This window comes from Bombina bombina, chromosome 2 (assembly GCF_027579735.1).
Source record: "Bombina bombina isolate aBomBom1 chromosome 2, aBomBom1.pri, whole genome shotgun sequence".
NCBI lineage: Eukaryota > Metazoa > Chordata > Amphibia > Anura > Bombinatoridae > Bombina > Bombina bombina.
In genome coordinates this window covers 201343244-201362706 of record NC_069500.1, presented here as the reverse complement: position 1 = coordinate 201362706, position 19463 = coordinate 201343244, and the positions used below count along the sequence as shown (strand labels likewise).

At 41.1% G+C, this 19463-nt stretch overlaps 1 protein-coding gene across 1 annotated transcript in view; it reads right to left on the bottom strand.

Moving 5' to 3' along the window:
• Nucleotides 1-19463, bottom strand: part of MRPS27 (mitochondrial ribosomal protein S27) — a 280865-nt gene that overhangs the window by 44771 nt on the left and 216631 nt on the right. The window contains exon 10 of the mRNA XM_053701439.1: nt 12219-12374. Within this exon, the coding sequence (XP_053557414.1) occupies nt 12219-12374 (156 nt within the window). The remainder of the gene's footprint in view (nt 1-12218; nt 12375-19463) is intronic.

The window sequence follows — 19463 nt, the reverse complement described above, 5'->3', positions numbered from 1 at the left end:
CAGCAGAGCTGTCTATATAGCTCCTCCCTTATCTCCCCCCCCCCCCAGTCATTCGACCGAAGGTACAGGAAGAAAAAGGAGAAACTAAAAGGTGCAGAGGTGACTGAAGTTTAAAATAAAAAAATATAATCTGTCTTAAAATGACAGGGCGGGCCGTGGACTCGTCGTACCATAAAAGAAATTAATTTATCAGATAAGCATAAATTTACTTTTCTTCTATAAGGTACGACGAGTCCACGGATTCATCCTTCACTTGTGGGATACAATACCAAAGCTACAGGACACGGATGAACGGAAGGGACAAGACAGATGGTTAAACAGAAGGCACCACTGCTTTAAGAACTTTTCTCCCAAAAATAGCCTCCGAAGAAACAAAAGTATCAAATTTGTCAAATTTGGAAAAGGTATGAAGCGAAGACCAAGTCGCAGCCTTACAAATCTGTTCAACAGAAGCATCATTTTTAAAAGCCCATGTGGAAGCCACCACTCTAGTAGAGTGAGCTGTAATCCTTCCATGAGGCTGCTGTCCAGCAGTCTCGTATGCCAAACGGATGATGCTTTTCAGCCAAAAACAGAGGTAGCTGTAGCTTTTTGACCTCTACGTTTTCCAGAATAGACAACAAACAAAGAAGATGTTTGACGGAAATCTTTGGTCGCTTGTAAGTAAAACTTCAAAGCACGAACCACGTCCAAGTTGTGCAACAGACGCTCCTTCTTAGAGGAAGGATTAGGACACAGAGAAGGAACAACAATTTCCTGATTGATATTCCTATTAGTAACAACCTTAGGAAGGAATACAGGTTTGGTTCGCAAAACCACCTTATCAGCATGGAAAACAAGATAAGGCGAGTCACATTGCAATGCAGATAGTTCAGAAACTCTGTGAGCCGAAGAGATAGCAACTAAAAACAGAACTTTCCAAGATATAAGCTTAATATCTATGGAATGCATAGGTTCAAACTGAACCCCTTGAAGAACTTTAAGAACTAAATTCAAACTCCATGGCGGAGCAACAGGTTTAAACACAGGCTTGATTCTAACTAAAGCCTGACAAAACGACTGAACGTCTGGAACATCTGCCAGATGCTTGTGCAGTAGAATTGATTAAGCAGATATCTGTCCCTTTAAGGAACTAGCTGATAGCCCCTTCTCCAATCCTTCTTGGAGAAAGGACAAAATCCTAGGATCCTGATCTTACTCCATGAGTAGCCTTTGGATTCGCACCGATAAAGATATTTACACCATATCTTATGATAAATTTTCCTGGTGACAGGCTTTTGAGCCTGAATCAAGGTATCTATGACCGACTCAGAGAAACCCCGCTTGGATAAGATCAAGCGTTCAATCTCCAAGCAGTCAGCCGCAGAGAAACTAGATTTGGATGCTGGAACGGACCTTGAATCAGAAGGTCCTGTCTCACTGGCAGAGTCCATGGTGGAAGAGATGACATGTCCACCAGGTCTGAATACCAAGTCCTACGTGGCCACGCAGGTGCTATCAAAATCACAGAAGCTCTCTCCTGTTTGCTTCTGGCAATCAAACGAGGAAGGAGAGGAAATGGTGGAAACACATAAGCCAGGTCGAACGACCAGGGTACTGCTAGAGCATCTATCAGTACTGCCTGAGGATCCCTTGACCCGTAACGAGGAAGTTTGGCGTTCTGACGAGACGCCATCAGATCCAATTCTGGTGTGCCCCATTGCTGAATCGATTGTGCAAACACCTCCGGATGGAGTTACCACTCCCCCGGATGAAAAGTCTGACGACTTGGAAAATCCGCTTCCCAGTTCTCCACTCCTGGGATATAGATTGCTGATAGATGGCAAGAGTGAGTCTCTGCCCAATCGAATTATTTTGGTAACCTCTATCATCGCTAGAGAACTCTTTGTTCCCCCCTGATGATTGATCTATGCTACAGTCGTGATATTGTCCGACTGGAATCTTATGAATCTGGCCGACGCCAGCTGATGCCACGCCTGAAGCGCGTTGAATATCGCTCTCAGTTCTAGAATATTTATCTGGAGGAGAGCCTCCTCCTGAGTCCACAAACCCTGTGCTTTCAAGAAATTCCAGACTGTACCCCAGCCCAATAGGCTGGCGTCCGTCGTCACTATGACCCACGCTGGCCTGCGGAAACACATTCCCTTGGACAGATGATCCTGTGACAACCACCAAAGAAGAGAGTCTCTGGTCTCTTGGTCCAGATTTATCTGAGGAGATAAATCTGCATAATCCCCATTCCACTGTTTGAGCATGCATAGGTACAGTGGTCTGAGATGCAAGCGAGCAAACGGAACTATGTCCATTGCCGCTAGCATTAAGCCGATTACCTCCATACACTGAGCCACTGACGGCCGAGGAATGGAATGAAGAGCTCGGCAGATGGATAAAATTTTTGATTTCCTGACCTCCGTCAGAAAAATTTTCATGTCCACCGAATCTATCAGAGTTCCCAGGAATTAAACTCTGGTGAGAGGGATAAGTGAACTCTTTTTTACGTTCACATTCCACCCATGAGATCTTAGAAAAGCCAACATGATGCCCGTGTGAGACTTGGCTAGTTGGTAAGTCGACGCCTGGATTAAGATATCGTCCAAATAAGGCGCCACAGCTATGCCCCGAGGCCTTAGAACCGCCAGAAGGGACCCTAGCACCTTTGTGAAAATTCTGGGAGCTGTGGCCAACCCTAAGGGAAGAGCCACAAACTGGTAATGCTTGTCCAGAAAGGTGAACCTGAGGAACTGGTGATGATCTTTGTGGATAGGGATGTGTAGATACGCATCCCTTAAGTCCACGGTGGTCATATATTGACCCTCCTGGATCATCGGCAAAATAGTCCGAATGGTCTCCATCTTGAAGGATGGGACTCTGAGGAATTTGTTTAGGATCTTGAGATCCAAAATTGGTCTGAAGGTTCCCTCTTTTTTGGGAACCACAAACAGATTGGAGTAGAACCCCTGCCCCTGTTCTGTTTTCGGAACTGGGCAGATCACTCCCATGGTATGTAGGTCCAGAGTCGCTAAAACCTCCCTGAGCAATAAGCGGAGGTGTTCTAGTTTAAATTTAAAAGCCGTCATATCCGAGTCTGTCTGAGGGAACATATTTCCTGAATCAGAAATCTCTCCCTCAGCCAGCAAATCCCTCACCCCCAACTCAGAACATTGTAAGGGTACATCAGATATGGCTAATAAAGCGTCAGAGGGCTCAGCGTTTGTTCTCACACTAGACCTACTGTGCTTCCCCTGCAACCCAGGCAGCTTAGATAAAACCTCTGTGAGGGTAGTATTCATAACTGCGGCCATATCTTGCAGGGTGAAAGAATTAGACGCACTAGAAGTACTTGGCGTCGCTTGTGCGGGCGTTAATGGATGTGACACTTGGGGAGAATTAGATGGCATAACCTGATTCCCTTCTGACTGAGAATCATCCTGCGACATACTTTTAGTAGCTAAAATATGTTCTTTGCAATTTATTGACCTTTCAGTGCATGAGGGACACATTCAAGTGGAGGTTCCACAATGGCTTCCAAACATATTGAACATTGACTTTCCTCAATGTGAGACATGTTGAACAGGCTAGTAATGACTACAAACAAGCATGAAAACACTTTATTTAGTGAAAAAAATAATCTTAAAAAACGGTATAGCGACCTTTAAGAGAAAAAAAGCATACACGTTCTGCAAAACAGCTTTAAAATGCACCAAATTTTTCAAAATTTTGCAAGCAGACAAAATATATGTAGTTAAGATTGCCCCACAATCGGATTGAAATTAGGCCTAAATCCGGAAAAAACACCCTCAGCACCTTGCCACAGCCCTGCTGTGGCCCTACCTGTCCTCGGGGATAGTAAATATGGGGTTAAAGCTTCAATTTGGCCCAAAACTTCCACCAGGGCCCTCAGGAGTTAGAGCTTGCTGTTTGCTCAGTGAAAATAACCGCGCATCTGAGGCGTGAAAATAGGCCCCGCCCATCTCACTCGATGTCTCTACAGCCTCAAAGAACTGCACCACAGCGGTTTTAAACTAGCCATGTGGGTTCTGAGACCCAAAAAATAAGCCAAGTGTACCCTCAATAAAGTTGCCCACAAAACGTTAACAGCACTTCCAGTTCATAAAACGTTTGCCCACAAACATTTACAACTCAGTGTCAACCATTTTTGTAATTAGCTCCTTATGCAAGCTTAGTAATGCCTTTCTATAGCTCTTAGGATTACTGCTTACCCTTACCCTCATGGGGATACTGTCAGCCTTTCTGAAATACCAGTCTCTCCAGAAAAAATGACTGAACATACCTCACTGCTGTATAGCATGAAAACGTTCCTCACACTGAAGTTTCCTGTACTCCTCAGCCTCTGTGGGAACAGCACTGGATCTTAGTTACAAATGCTAAGATCATCATCCTCCAGGCAGAAGTCTTCATCCATCTGCTGCCTGAGAGTAAATAGTACACACCGGTACCATTTAAAACAACAAACTCTTGCTTGAAGAAATTAAAAACTAATATTTTATCACCTCTTTCACTTTACCCTTCCTAGTACTTAGTGTAGGCAAAGAGAATGACTGGGGGGGGGTGGAGCTAAGGGAGGAGCTATATAGACAGCTCTGCTGTGGTGCTCTTTGCCACTTCCTGTTAGCAGGAGGATAATATCCCACAAGTAAAGGATGAATCCGTGGACTCGTCGTACCTTATAGAAGAAAATGGCACCTGACACCCACAATGGCTGGGGCACTCACCACCTACTATGACCAGACGCCTGCGGACTAGAATATCTCCTTCAACACACGGTCAGGAATGCGGAAATGTGGAACGGTGCGTAACCACGTTCCAAACAAAAGGTGAACCGTACAATCCAAAAAAGCACGCCCAACCAAAAGGACGCATCACTTCTAAAGGCCTCAAAGTTCCAACCACGAGCACATAAACCTCACACATAAGCAGGTTGAATCAAATAACAAACATGATTTATTATAAACCCCCCCCCTGTTCAATAACCCCCCTCAGGAGATATTAACCCTTGATTCCAAGATACTAACAGAGACTCACTGAGACCCTTATGTTATATAGTTAGAACCGCTAAGGTGGTAGCCTCTGGGGAAAACATTCACATTACAGTACATTGACGATAAAGTCAAATGAAACGATCTTAGCGGAATTTACGCCATGGAACAGGAACACAGCCTTTCAAGTGTAACGAATAGTGGCATCGCCTCCGCCACGAACTTGAGAGAAGAAAGCAGGCAGCGGAGCAAAGTTAGACAACGCTGATTGCTTGAGGAGCTGTTAATATAAGTCGGGATGGCTTTGCAGAAAGACTCTCTCTGGATCTCCGGACTCTAACTTTCATCCAAGCCCTCACTGAGACACTGACAGGACTACTTAAAACTCCTGTCCCATGCCGAAGCGTACTACCCTCCATAAGAGACAAAAAACAAAAATTAAAAATTCTGACACTTCTCTGCCAACCTCCTGGGACGAAAGGCAAAGAATGACTGGGGGATGAGGGGAGTGGGAGGAGTAGTTAAGCCTTTGGCTGGGTTGTCTTTGCCTCCTCCTGGTGGCCAGGTTCTTATTTCCCAAAAGTAATGAATGCAGCTGTGGACTCTTTCCATTTAAGAAGAAAATGCATATTTTTGCTTATTTTTAAATAGCATTGTGCTGATTTTCAGACTCCTAACCAAGCTCCAAAGTTATAGCTGTATACTGATGTATACAGACTTTACATTGCTTCTGTTTGTATAATGGGTCTTTTCATATGCAGGGGAAGGGTCTGCTCTCAGCCCCTTTCAATGGGTGTTTCATACTAACCTCATCAACAGTGCTAAATTGGGAGCTTCTAGGTAAATTTTTAAAAGGTTTTATACTGGATTTTTATATTAGTATCTGTGCATATTATTCTTTATAGTAGTGTCTATTACATGCATTTAAATTAAAATTAATGTGTATACGATTCCTTTAAGAGCCTAAGAGACAGAGAAAAAGATGTGCACAAAAAAATCAACCCCAAGAAAAAAACAAAGGGTTGGAGCTTGTGCACTCTCACCGCAATGAAAGAAACTAATTTATCAGGTAAACATAAATTAGGTTTTCTTTCAAACAGGTGGTGAGAGTCCATGATCCATTACTCATACTAATATCCAAGTTGTGGCAGTCCACAAGTAATAACATAAAGGGAGGGATTTAAAAAAACATCTTTTTTTCACTAAGAAAATAAATCCACAACCAAAGATTTTTTTTTTATAATGCACTTAAAAAAACAGAATTTATGTTTACCTGATAAATTTCTTTCTCCAACGGTGTGTCCGGTCCACGGCTTCATCCTTACTTGTGGGATATTCTCTTCCCCTACAGGAAATGGCAAAGAGAGCACCCAGCAAGAGCTGTCCATATAGCTCCCCCTCTTGCTCCGCCCCCCAGTCATTCGACCGACGGTTAGGAGAAAAAGGAGAAACTATAGGGTGCCGTGGTGACTGTAGTGTATAAAGAAAGAAATTTTTCAAACCTGATTAAAAACCAGGGCGGGCCGTGGACCGGACACACCGTTGGAGAAAGAAATTTATCAGGTAAACATAAATTCTGTTTTCTCCAACATTGGTGTGTCCGGTCCACGGTTTCATCCTTACTTGTGGGAACCAATACCAAAGCTTTAGGACACGGATGAAGGGAGGGAGCAAACCAGGTTACCTAAACGGAAGGCACCACGGCTTGCAAAACCTTTCTCCCAAAAATAGCCTCCGAAGAAGCATAAGTATCGAATTTGTAAAATTTGGCAAAAGTATGCAGAGAAGACCAAGTCGCTGCCTTACAGATCTGATCAACAGAAGCCTCGTTCTTGAAAGCCCATGTGGAAGCCACAGCTCTAGTAGAATGAGCTGTAATTCGTTCAGGAGGCTGCCGTCCGGCAGTCTCATAAGCCAATCGGATGATGCTTTTCAGCCAAAAAGAAAGAGAGGTAGCAGTAGCTTTCTGCCCTCTCCTCTTACCAGAATACACAACAAACAAAGACGATGTCTGTCTGAAATCCTTTGTTGCTTCTAAATAGAACTTTAAAGCACGGACCACATCTAGATTGTGTAACAAGCGTTCCTTCTTTGAAACTGGATTCGGACACAGAGAAGGAACAACAATTTCCTGGTTAATATTCCTGTTGGAAACGACCTTTGGAAGAAAACCAGGCTTGGTACGTAAAACTACCTTATCTGTATGGAATACCAGATAGGGAGAAGTACACTGCAAAGCAGATAATTCAGAAACTCTTCTAGCAGAAGAAATAGCAACCAAAAACAGAACTTTCCAAGATAGTAACTTAATATCTATGGAATGCATGGGTTCAAACGGAACCCCCTGAAGAACTGAAAGAACTAAATTTAGACTCCAAGGAGGAGTCATGGGTCTGTAAACAGGCTTGATTCTAACTAATGCCTGTACATCTGGCACTGCTGCCAGACGTTTGTGTAACAAAACAGACAGAGCAGATATCTGTCCTTTTAAGGAACTAGCTGACAAACCTTTATCCAGACCTTCTTGGAGAAAGGAAAGTATCCTAGGAATTTTAATTTTACTCCAAGGGAATCCCTTGGATTCACACCAACGGATATATTTTTGCCATATCTTATGGTAAATCTTCCTAGTTACAGGTTTTCTGGCTTGAACCACAGTATCTATGACTGTATCTGAAAACCCACGCTTAGATAGAATTAAGCATTCAATTTCCAAGCAGTCAGTTGGAGAGAGACTAGATTTGGATGTTCGAACGGACCTTGTACTAGAAGATCCTGCCTCAAAGGTAGCTTCCATGGTGGAACCGATGACATATTCACCAGGTCTGCATACCAAGTCCTGCGTAGCCATGCAGGAGCTATTAGGATCACCGAGGCCTGCTCCTGTTTGATCCTGGCTACAAGCCTGGGAAGGAGAGGGAACGGTGGAAATACATAAGCTAGGTTGAACGACCAAGGCGCCACTAATGCATCCACCAGTGTCGCCTTGGGATCCCTGGATCTGGACCCGTATCGAAGAACCTTTGCGTTCTGGCGAGACGCCATCAGATCCATATCTGGAATGCCCCATAGTTGAGTTAACTGGGCAAAAACCTCCGGGTGGAGTTCCCACTCCCCCGGATGAAAAGTCTGACGACTCAAATAATCCGCCTCCCAGTTGTCCACTCCTGGGATGTGAATTGCAGATAGGTGGCAGGAGTGATCCTCCGCCCATTTGATGATCTTGGATACCTCTCTCATCGCTAAGGAACTCTTTGTTCCCCCCTGATGATTGATGTACTCTACAGTCGTCATGTTGTCCGACTGGAACCTTATGAATTTGGCCTTTGCTAGGTGAGGCCACGCCAGGAGCGCATTGAATATCGCTCTCAGTTCTAAAATGTTTATCGGGAGAAGAGACTCTTCTCGAGACCATAGACCTTGAGCTTTCAGAGAGTCCCAGACCTCACCCCAGCCTAAGAGACTGGCGTTGGTCGTGACAATGACCCATTCTGGTCTGCGGAAACTCATTCCCTGAGACAGGTGATCGTGAGACAACCACCAGCGGAGAGAATCCCTGGTTACCTGGTCTACTTGAATCTGGGGAGACAAGTCTGCATAGTCCCCATTCCACTGATTGAGCATGCACAGTTGTAATGGTCTTAGATGAATTCGAGCAAAAGGAACTATGCCCATTGCTGCAACCATCAATCCTACTACTTCCATGCACTGAGCTATGGAAGGCTGAAGAATAGAGTGAAGAACTTGACAAGCGTTTAGAAGCTTTGACTTTCTGACCTCTGTCAGGAAGATCTTCATTTCTAAAGAATCTATTATTGTTCCCAAAAAGGGAACTCTTGTTGACGGAGACAGGGAACTCTTTTCTACGTTCACCTTCCACCCGTGAGATCTGAGAAAGGCTAGAACAATGTCTGTATGAGCCTTTGCTTTGGAAAGAGACGGATTAGAATGTCGTCTAGGTAAGGTGCTACAGCAATGCCCCTCAGTCGTAGAACCGCTAGAAGGGACCCTAGCACCTTTGTGAAGATTCTGGGAGCAGTGGCTAAACCGAACGGAAGAGCCACTAACTGGTAATGTTTGTCCATGAAGACGAACCTCAGGAACTGATGATGGAATATGCAGTCCACGGTAGTCATATATTGACCCTCCTGGATTGTTGGTAAAATTGTCCGAATGGTTTCCATTTTGAATGATGGAACTCTGAGGAATTTGTTTAGAATTTTTAGATCCAGAATTGGCCTGAAAGTTCCCTCTTTTTTGGGAACTACAAACAGGTTTGAGTAAAACCCTAGACCTTGTTCCGCTGTTGGAACTGGGTTTATCACTCCCATCTTTAATAGGTCTCCTACGCAATGTAAGAATGCCTGTCTCTTTATCTGGTCTGAAGATAAGCGAGACATGTGGAACCTTCCCCTTGGAGGAAGTTCCTTGAACTCTAGAAGATACCCCTGAGAGACTATTTCTAGTGCCCAGGGATCCTGAACGTCTCTTGCCCAAGCCTGAGCGAAGAGAGAAAGTCTGCCCCCTACTAGATCCGGTCTCGGATCGGGGGCTACCCCTTCATGCTGTCTTGGTAGCAGCAGCAGGCTTCTTGGCCTGTTTACCCTTGTTCCAGCCTTGCAATGGTTTCCATGCTGGCTTAGGCTGGGAAGAGTTGCCTTCTTGTCTGGAGGCCACAGAGTTAGGATTCGGTCCGTTCCTGAAATTGCAAAAGGAACGAAAATTAGATTTGTTCTTAGCCTTGAAAGGCCTATCCTGTGGGAGGGCATGTCCCTTTCCACCAGTAATGTCTGAAATAATCTCTTTCAATTCCGGCCCAAAAAGGGTCTTACCCTTGAAAGGAATATTAAGCAATTTATTCTTGGACGACACATCCGCCAACCAGTATTTTAGCCAAAGCGCTCTGCGCGCCACTATTGCAAACCCTGAATTTTTCGCCGCTAACTTAGCCAATTGGAAAGCGGCATCCAAAATAAAGGAATTAGCCAACTTTAGTGCGTGAATTCTGTCCATGACTTCATCAAATGGAGTCTCTTTTTGGAGCGAATTTTCTAGTTCCTCTAACCAAAAATACGCTGCCGAGGTGACAGGAATAATGCACGAGATTGGTTGAAGCAGGAAGCCTTGCTGAACAAATATCTTTTTTAGCAATCCTTCCAATTTTTTATCCATAGGATCTTTAAAAGCGCAACTGTCCTCAATAGGAATAGTTGTGCGCTTAGCTAACGTTGACACTGCCCCCTCAACCTTAGGAACCGTTTGCCATGCGTCCCTTCTGGGGTCAACAATGGGGAACATTTTCTTGAATATAGGAGGTGGAACAAAAGGTATACCTGGCTTTTCCCACTCCTTAGTCACTATATCCGCCACCCGCTTGGGTATCGGAAAGGCATCAGCGTGCACTGGGACCTCTAAGAATTTGTCCATCTTGCACAATTTCTCTGGAATTACCAAAGAATCACAGTCATCAAGAGTAGTTAGGACCTCCTTAAGCAGGGCGCGGAGATGTTCTAACTTGAATTTAAATTTTACGACATCAGTGTCTGCCTGCTGAGAAACTTTTCCTGAATCAGAAATTTCCCCCTCAGACAGGCCCTCCCTCACTGCCAATTCAGATTGATGTGAGGGTATAACTGATAAGTTGTCCTCAGCGCCAACCTGCTCATCTTCTGTATTTAAAGCTGAGCTGTCGCGCTTTCTAGGGTAGGATGGCGGTTTGGATAACAGATTTGCTATAGAATTATCCATTACTGCTGTTAACTGTTGCATAGTAACAAGCATTGGCGCGCTAGATGTACTAGGTATCGCCTGCGCGGGCAAAACTGGTGTTGACACAGAAGGAGAGGATGAGGAACTATCCCCACTACCTTCATTAGAAGAATCATCTTGGGCAATCTTATTCAATGTGGCAGTACTGTCCATACTTTGTTTGGACGCTATGACACAATGTGCACAAACATTAATTGGGGGAACCACCTTGGCTTTCATACACACAGAACATAAGCCATCTGAAGGTATAGACATGTTAGACAGAATTTGGCAGGCTAATAATGCAATAAAAGCGTTTTTAAAGAAAAGCGTTACTGTCCCTTTAAATAATAAACAGGCACACTTTATTTCTGATATATTGAAAAACAATGAAGGCAATGTCCGATTTTTACAAAATTTTTACCCCAGAGTCCTAATGCCCTGAAAGTATTGCCAAAGATTTGTTTTTAATAAACATTTTATATGTAATCAGTAACACGGCTTATCAGCTTTTATCTACCACTATCATTTGATGTTTTTTGTGAGCGAGTCCTGCGGCTTTATCGGAGACATCTTGATCATTCAGTTCTGAATGCCCAGAGGATTGCTTGTGAACACAGTGATCTGGACAGCTGTAAAGTGTCCAGGAGGTCTTTGTGGCACTTATCAAGTGCTTTTTATCTCGTGAGTACATTTCATACTTTGCGCACCAGTTATTGTTCTCACTGATACACACTATTGTGGCGCTTCTGTGTTCTTTTTTTCATACAGCTCGCAACTGGAGGTATATATGCTAATACAGCTAGCTGGACGGCTGCTAATTGTTCAGAAGGCTTATGTGGCACTTCTCAAGTGCTGAAAATCTTGTAAGTAAGATTCATATGGGGTTTTGGCCTCTTGTAGCATAACGGTACACACTATTTGGCGCCTCTTCTCTTCTTCCTTTTAACAGAACGTGCGACTGCCAACATCGATCTGGAATGAGTTTGCTGCCTGGAGGATTGTGAAATATCTCCTTGAGTGTGGACTTTTTTGCATCTATCTGCATAGAGATGGTTCTATCATTTTTTTAATATCTTTCTCATTGAGACGGTTCTATTTTTAACTTGCAATTTAATATTATTGCTATGTATAATATCCAATTCTGAATTGTTTTGGGTACCACCACACATTTGATTATAGGGGTTCAGTGCATATCACTATAACACCAAGTATATATTTTGTAGTATATTTTGAGGGCGCATCTGATTTTTATTTTAATATAACACTCAAACACATGCATGCACTCATATTCAGTGGTTAAACAACTGCTAGTATAGTAGGAAAAAACATCAACAGCTTTACTGAAAATATGTTTGTAGTCAAATACATCAGAGATAATAACGACCACAATTGTGCCACAGGGGCTGAACACTTACAATTTAAAGCCAGGCTTGATAAAGTGGTTTAAGAATGTGATTTTTGTTAACGCACCTGAAATCTAGTGAGGTATTCTGGGAGCAAATCTTCCTCAGACCTTTCTGCATCGTCTTCCACTGTCTTTTTCTCATGATCATCAGCATTTTCTGATGATTTTTTGGCCAGCTGATCAGAGATTGCAGAATCTAAAGATGTTTTTAAAACATCAACCTGCAAAAAAAAAAAAAGAGAAAAAAAAAAGAAAATAATAAATTTAAATGCCAAAGCAAGATGATCATGTTTTGATGTAATTTTAAGACTGATCCATTAGTCCCTGTCTGCAAAACTTGTAAAATCTTTAGTTTGCTGGTCAACTAAAATGAAAGCAACTACTTCAGGTTAAAAGAATATACATTAATGGAGAAACATTTTTTATTTTTTCCTTCTGATACTAAAATTATATTTTCAAACTGAAAATATACACCACAATTGCTTCAAGTTACAAAATGTGAAGATTATTATTAATGTCACAATACAAACATAAAATTAATAAGGTCAACATAACATTTATAGGAAGAAAATGGCAAAGGCAGAGTATATACTCAGTGACACAGATAAAAGGATTTACAGCAAACTAATATGAAGAAGGATGCTAATGTGCTGAGAGAGGTACATATTTGCTTTGGAAATCTGTAACAAGGTCACTTCAGGCCATGATCACCTAATCTCTAAATCCTTAACCTCTTAGCTCACACAGAATTCTGTTCTCTCCATCAGATACATCTGGAAACAAAAGAGGAACTGCTAAGTGCGTTCAGTGGAAAAAATGTCTAATTACAACGTATAATGCCATTCTTTGGTCATCCCCTTTTTATTACTATTGTCTATTGCTTCTCAGTTCAGCACTATGCAAAACAATTGACACAATTAGACACAAATTAATATCTCTCCCAAAACTCACAGAAACCTTATATCAGCCTATTCATCTTAACAAAGCTGAGCAGCTGTAAACTTATTGTATTTACAAAAGATGAGAAATCTGCACGATTTACTTCCTGTGCCCTCATAACTCAAATATTTTACACTAATGCTCAAACTCTCCAGCAAGCACTTTCTATCCTTCCTTAAAAGGACAGTCTACTCCAGAATGTTTAATATTTTAAAAGATAGATAATCCCTTTAATACCCATTTCCCAGTTTTGCATAGCCAACACATAGTAATATACTTTTTACCTCTGTGATTACCTTGTATCTAAGCCTCTGCAGGCTGCCCCCATATTTAATTTTTTTTGACAGAGTTGCATTTTATCCAATCAGTGCCCTCTCATAAGTAACTCCACAGACGTGAGCATAATGTTATCTATATGGCACACATTAACTAATGTCCTCTAGCTGTGAAAAACTGTCAAATTCATTGAGAAAAGAGGTGGCCTTCAAGGGCTTAGAAATTAGCATATGAGCCTACCTAGGTTTAGCTTTCAACAAAGAATACCAAGAGAATACCAAATTTGATCATAAATGTAAATTGTAAAGTTCTTTAAAATTGCATGTCCTATCTGAATCCTGAAAGATTAATTTTGACTTCACTGCCCCTTTAAACTTGCATTTGTCGGGGGCGTGTCCTAACAGCGGCTCTGAACAGTCACACCTTTCCAGAGCTCCGGGTGATTATTGATATTAACTCACAGTATCTACTAACAATGCTATCTGTATTGTGTACCTTCACATCACTTACTACAGATCTTATTAAAGCTGCTGTTTTAATGAGTCCTGAGATGGAACTGGTTGTTGAGGCCTGTGGCAGCGGTAATTTCACAGGCAGCGTTACACCCCCCCAACCCCCGATCCCTGGGTTGTTTTGGCAGAACTGGTTGCTGATAATAACCAAGCCAGAGCTTTAATCCAGACACTTTTATTACCTTAAAAAACAAAAGCCTTAAAACAGCACCTTCGAACAGTGAGAGACGTTACTGAACTTACACACAGCCATGTGGATCGATAATCAACCGGACATGATGGACCTTAGGTTTGCAAGAATATAAGCTATACTGCAGACCATACTTGACAGGATGCCCTCAGAGCAGGATATACAGAGTTTAATAAAAAGAATATCACCCGCAAAAAACAAGGATTCAATCACGCAGCATAACACCACTTTTGGCCCTAACCCAATATAATGGTCAGGGGAGGGAGATCAAGCCTATAAGCAGACAGACAGAGAAGATATCCCGCAAGGTAACAGACCTGTCATACCATAACCTTTATAAATATAACTCCCAAGCACCTAATCTCTACTTGAAATCGGACTTTCTGGAATGGAGACATCTTAACATCCACCCAAATATGGCGCTTTGACAGCACAAAGAAAACCACCAGCGAAAAATCTGCACACTGTTACAGAGGACCTCACTGCTTGTGAACGGGAAGCGTCTCATTTCACCCTATTTAGTCTGGACTTTACAAGAACAAGCCCAAACAACACAGGCTTGCCAAACCAAGAAACCACCGGAGCCTCATATAAACCTCCGTTAATAAAGGGGTTCCTGCAGTTGCCTGAGCCCTCGCAGGAGCTTGGGGGGGGGTTCCCTGATCATCGTGGGCGATGGAGAGACTCACCTTTCATCAACTTTCATGTCCCCAGGAGGCGAAAAAAATGCTAACTGTATGCAAGTTGCAGACCCAAATGATGGGCCTTGTAGACGGGCAGCTCACAACCCTCATGGATATCCACCGGAGGTATTCAATATAAGACTTTCTCCTCTCATTATTACTCAATCCCGGCAGGGTAACTTCAAAGGAACATTTAAATCAATAGCTCACCAGCAACTAAAATCCTGGGGCTGAATAAATATGTACTCAAAGCTACTGGTAAACCGTTAAAGGCACCGTTTTAATGTTATATTGTTCTGATTTACACTCTGTTTTGTCTTCTAATAACGCATTGCCAAGACAGCATATGTTTTTTTTTCTTTACCTTTTTTTCCTTTTTTTTTTTTGTTTAGGTTATTTTCAAATATTTCAGCAAGTTGTAGTTTAATAGAAACCCACTAGATCTCTTATCACTAATATGCTTATACCCTCATACCTAGTTAGGTCTATTTCACTAGAAATCTTAATTAAACATGGGGAAAGTTGTTTGATGATGAAGCTAACTAAACATGATCCTTTGCTACCTGGTCTGGTGATATCAATATTTAATCTGTATTCCTATATTATTATGCACTTTTTGGTAGGAGGTTGAAACATCAGTTCCCATACGCTCTAATCACAATAAAAGTAGGTGCGGAATTCTTACTGTAGACTCAACGCTCACTATGATGTTTGTACAAATTTTTATGTATGTTTTCTCTTTCTGGGGGTTTCGTGAGGGACCACGGGTGTGACATTCTATATATGGAATGTAAAACAGATATTGATACTATTATTACGGTGTCAGTATGGTATGCTATATTAATTCAACATAGGCCTCTCCTCTGGGGCTAGCGGCCAAAGCCATAGAGGAGACAAAAGTCAGCAATGCATTATATAACACGTATCAACTTATACCCGATAGGGATTTCCATACTTAATATAGTGATACCATTCACAGCATATTATAAGGGACTTGTGTACACCTACTCTTTATATAATCTGAAGATTTACTCTACTGCTCATGATCACCGACCCAGCACATATATAAACGGGTAGTATAATAATAAACTTGCTTCAAAAGGCATTAAAACCTGCTGGAAAATCTCTACTTCCCCTTAGTTTATCTTGATTTGGCAAGATAAACCACTAGATATTTTCAAATTTAAATATAACCGTAATATGGATTTCCCACAATACCAGTTCTGGTTAATGTATCCTCCAATACAATGATAAACATAGCACAATTTTGTTTTAGAATGCATTTGTCTGTCTTTGTGTATTGACATTATGTTATCCCTAAAATATTGTAACCCTACAATACTTAGGTCCAAGAGGGACCTATATAACAGACAAGGGTAGAAAATAATGAGGAAAGACCTTTTCTTTTATTTAGGTACAATCCAATATGTCAAAAATGATGTTAATATTTGAAGCCTTATTTGTTAAATAGGATGTATGATATTAATATTTGAGGCCTTGCATGTACCTTATACAATTCTATCTGTATGTATATTTTATTATCCTCAATAAAAAAAAACACACACAAAAAAAAAACTTGCATTTGTCGCACATTTACTTAAGGAATTTACACCTGATCTAGCATCGCTTTTCTACTAATGTTTTTTCCACTTGCCTCTAAGCTTACTGAAAAGATTGTGGACATATACCAAACACGTGCTATTTTTAAATACTCTTCTGGCCCTCTGCAATCTTGTTTTATTTAAACACTCCATGAAGACAGCACTCACCAAAGTAAAAAATGACTTGCTTACAGACATGTCTGAAGGCACTAATTTGTATCCTGTCTTCTTAATCAATCTGCAACATTTGACAGTGCTGACCACCCTTCCAGCTCAAATCACCCTGAACTCCACGAACTTCTGTTATACAGCTCTCGTGTTTCTCAACTTCTTTCTCTGCCCTAGTTTTATGGTATTGCATCCCTCTCTGACACAACCTCTGTCCCTTTATCTTTCTGTTATCCCTATGTCCCCTTCAATTTCCAGTCTATACATCATCCCTATAACTCCTAATCAAGTTCCCTGGTGTATCAATCTGCATGTTGATGACACCCAAATATCTGCACCTCTGCCTCAGAACCATCAACCCCTCTATTACTCTTGTCACCAGTTACCTAACCAGTATCTCATATTGGGTTGTTATCACTTTATTTAAAACATTAGTTTCTCTTCTCCCCCCCCCCCTCGTCATCTGCTTACACCACCCATAAAAGCTTTATTTCTGCAAACACCACCATAATTACTTCAACCACTCAGGCCTGATACTGATGTTACATTAGATGCTAATCTTTCATCTGCCCCTCACAACTAGGATCTGGATAAATACTGTCACATTCATGCCTTTCTACTACAAATACTCTTAGAATTTAACACGTTTTCACAAAAATCGCTAAAGTTCCTGTTCATTCCTCCTATCCTACCATGACTACTGTAACACCATCCTTGCTTGCCTAATGTCTAAACTGCAATCCATCATAGAACACCTTTACCACACACACAACACCTCCATTTCTCCAATAGTTTCCCACGAGCCTAATCATTAATTTAACCATCACTAACACTGCAGTCTCTCTCTCTGCTCTTGTCAGCAAATGTTTAACCACCTGCCCAGGACCTAATTAGCTTTTTCCTGCTTACTTCTTTCTTGTACTGTATCAGTTTATGCCTTAAAGGGACATTGTACACTAGATTTTTCTTTGCATAAATGTTTTGTAGATGATCCCTTTATATAGCCCACCTGGAAGTGTTTGTTTAACAATGTATTGTTTTGCTTATATTTTAATAGCATTGTGCTGGTTTTCAGACTGCTAACCAAGCCCCAAAGTATCAGATGTAGACTGAAGTCTACAGATTGCTGCATGCTCCTGTTTGTGTAATCTTTCTTTTCATATGCAGGGGAGGGAGGGAAGTGTCTGCTTCTTGCTGCTTTCCCAGCCACTTTCACTGGGTGTCCCAGCCAAAACAGTTCTAAACTGGGAGCTTCTAAGTACTTTTTTAAAAGGTTTTATACTGGATTTTTAGATCAGTATCTGTGCATATTCTTCTTTATAGTAGTGTCTATTACATGTAGTTCTATGAAAGCGGATGTACACTGTTTCCTTAAGTTTTCAAATGTTTCATGACTTTACTTAACCCTTTGGCTGCTAAGCCATTTCCCACCTGGGTGCTAATATTTTTTTTTATTATTATTATTTTTGAAAACTTTTTTTTAATATCAATATTTTTTTTTTATTATTATTATTTTTGAAAACTTTTTTTTTTTTACAGACCCCCAAGACTTACACTGTTGGAAATGTTAGGCGATTACCTTTCCAACAATGGGTCTTGGGGGTCTGTAGCTGCTTGGATGCCTGAGATAGAGGCTTCTAAGCAGCATGCCCCCTCCTCCTATACTTTGTTAAGTATAAATAAAGTTGCGCGGTGACGTCATCACATAATTGCGCGTGACGTCACCGTGCATTACATGAAGCCCTGGAGATGCCTGTCACTCTACAGGCATGATCGCCGGGGTAGGAGCAGTAAGGAGCCCCCAGATCTCCCTCAAGGTGGGAGAGTGCTCATGACGGCTCTGAGCCGTCATTAGCACCAGAGTGAGAAACTCTGTGACGGCTCAGAGCCGTCATTAGCACTCAAAGGGTTAAAATACAAAACAAACAAACAAAATCTTATACTTATACTGAGGCTGGATTTGGGTATCAATGATCTACAGTACCATCTTTCAATCTCAGCTTACTCACCATTATCTTAGTTATTCCCTAATTATTCCCTTTGCAAGCTCATTAACCTCTTTTATAGAACATATTATACGATACATCACTAATGGCATCTTTACAGGTCAAGTCATTTTATTCTATAAATGTTATGTAATCATACTTATCACAGTGCTATGGAATATGTTTGTTCTTTATAAATAAATTATACTAATCAATGCAACAACAACAGATAGAAATGTAAAATAGCTTCTCTACAGACCATAAGATAACTTGCCTTGTGTGGGGAATTACAACAGCTCTTGTAGTGTTTCAGAAATGTACCATTGTGATTAACAGATCACCATTAGACACTGATGTTTTTAGGAAGCCATAAATGTAGATGTCAACATGTTTGCATGAAAGTAAACACATATTTGTCCTTCCTACACTATCCTTTGTATAGGTTGTATGTGATTACAATTTTCATTTTACAAATTAAACCAATTGGCTGAAATATTGTGTTCATAATCTCACCTTTGAAGATTTTCACACACACACACACACACATATATATATATATATATATATATATATATATATATATATATATATATATATATATATATAATTGCATACATTAGCCAGCCAAATGTTTTTTTCTGCATAAATATATGTAAAACAATCTAAAACTTAAATAGCCAGAATTAAATGAGTATGAGTCTTGGCTCCCAGGATTTGCCAACCCCTGTATTAAAGACAGTTTAGTCAAACTTGAACCTTCATGATACAGATAGGGCATGCAATGTGAAACTTTGAATTGTACTTTTATCATCAAATTAGCTTTGTTCTCTTGGTATTGATTGTTGAAAGTTAAACATAGGTAGGCTCATATGCTAATTTCTAAGCCCTTGTCTAAATGTAGCCACCAATTGGCTGGCTTCAAAGCTTACATTCCTGCATTTGAAATAAAGATACCA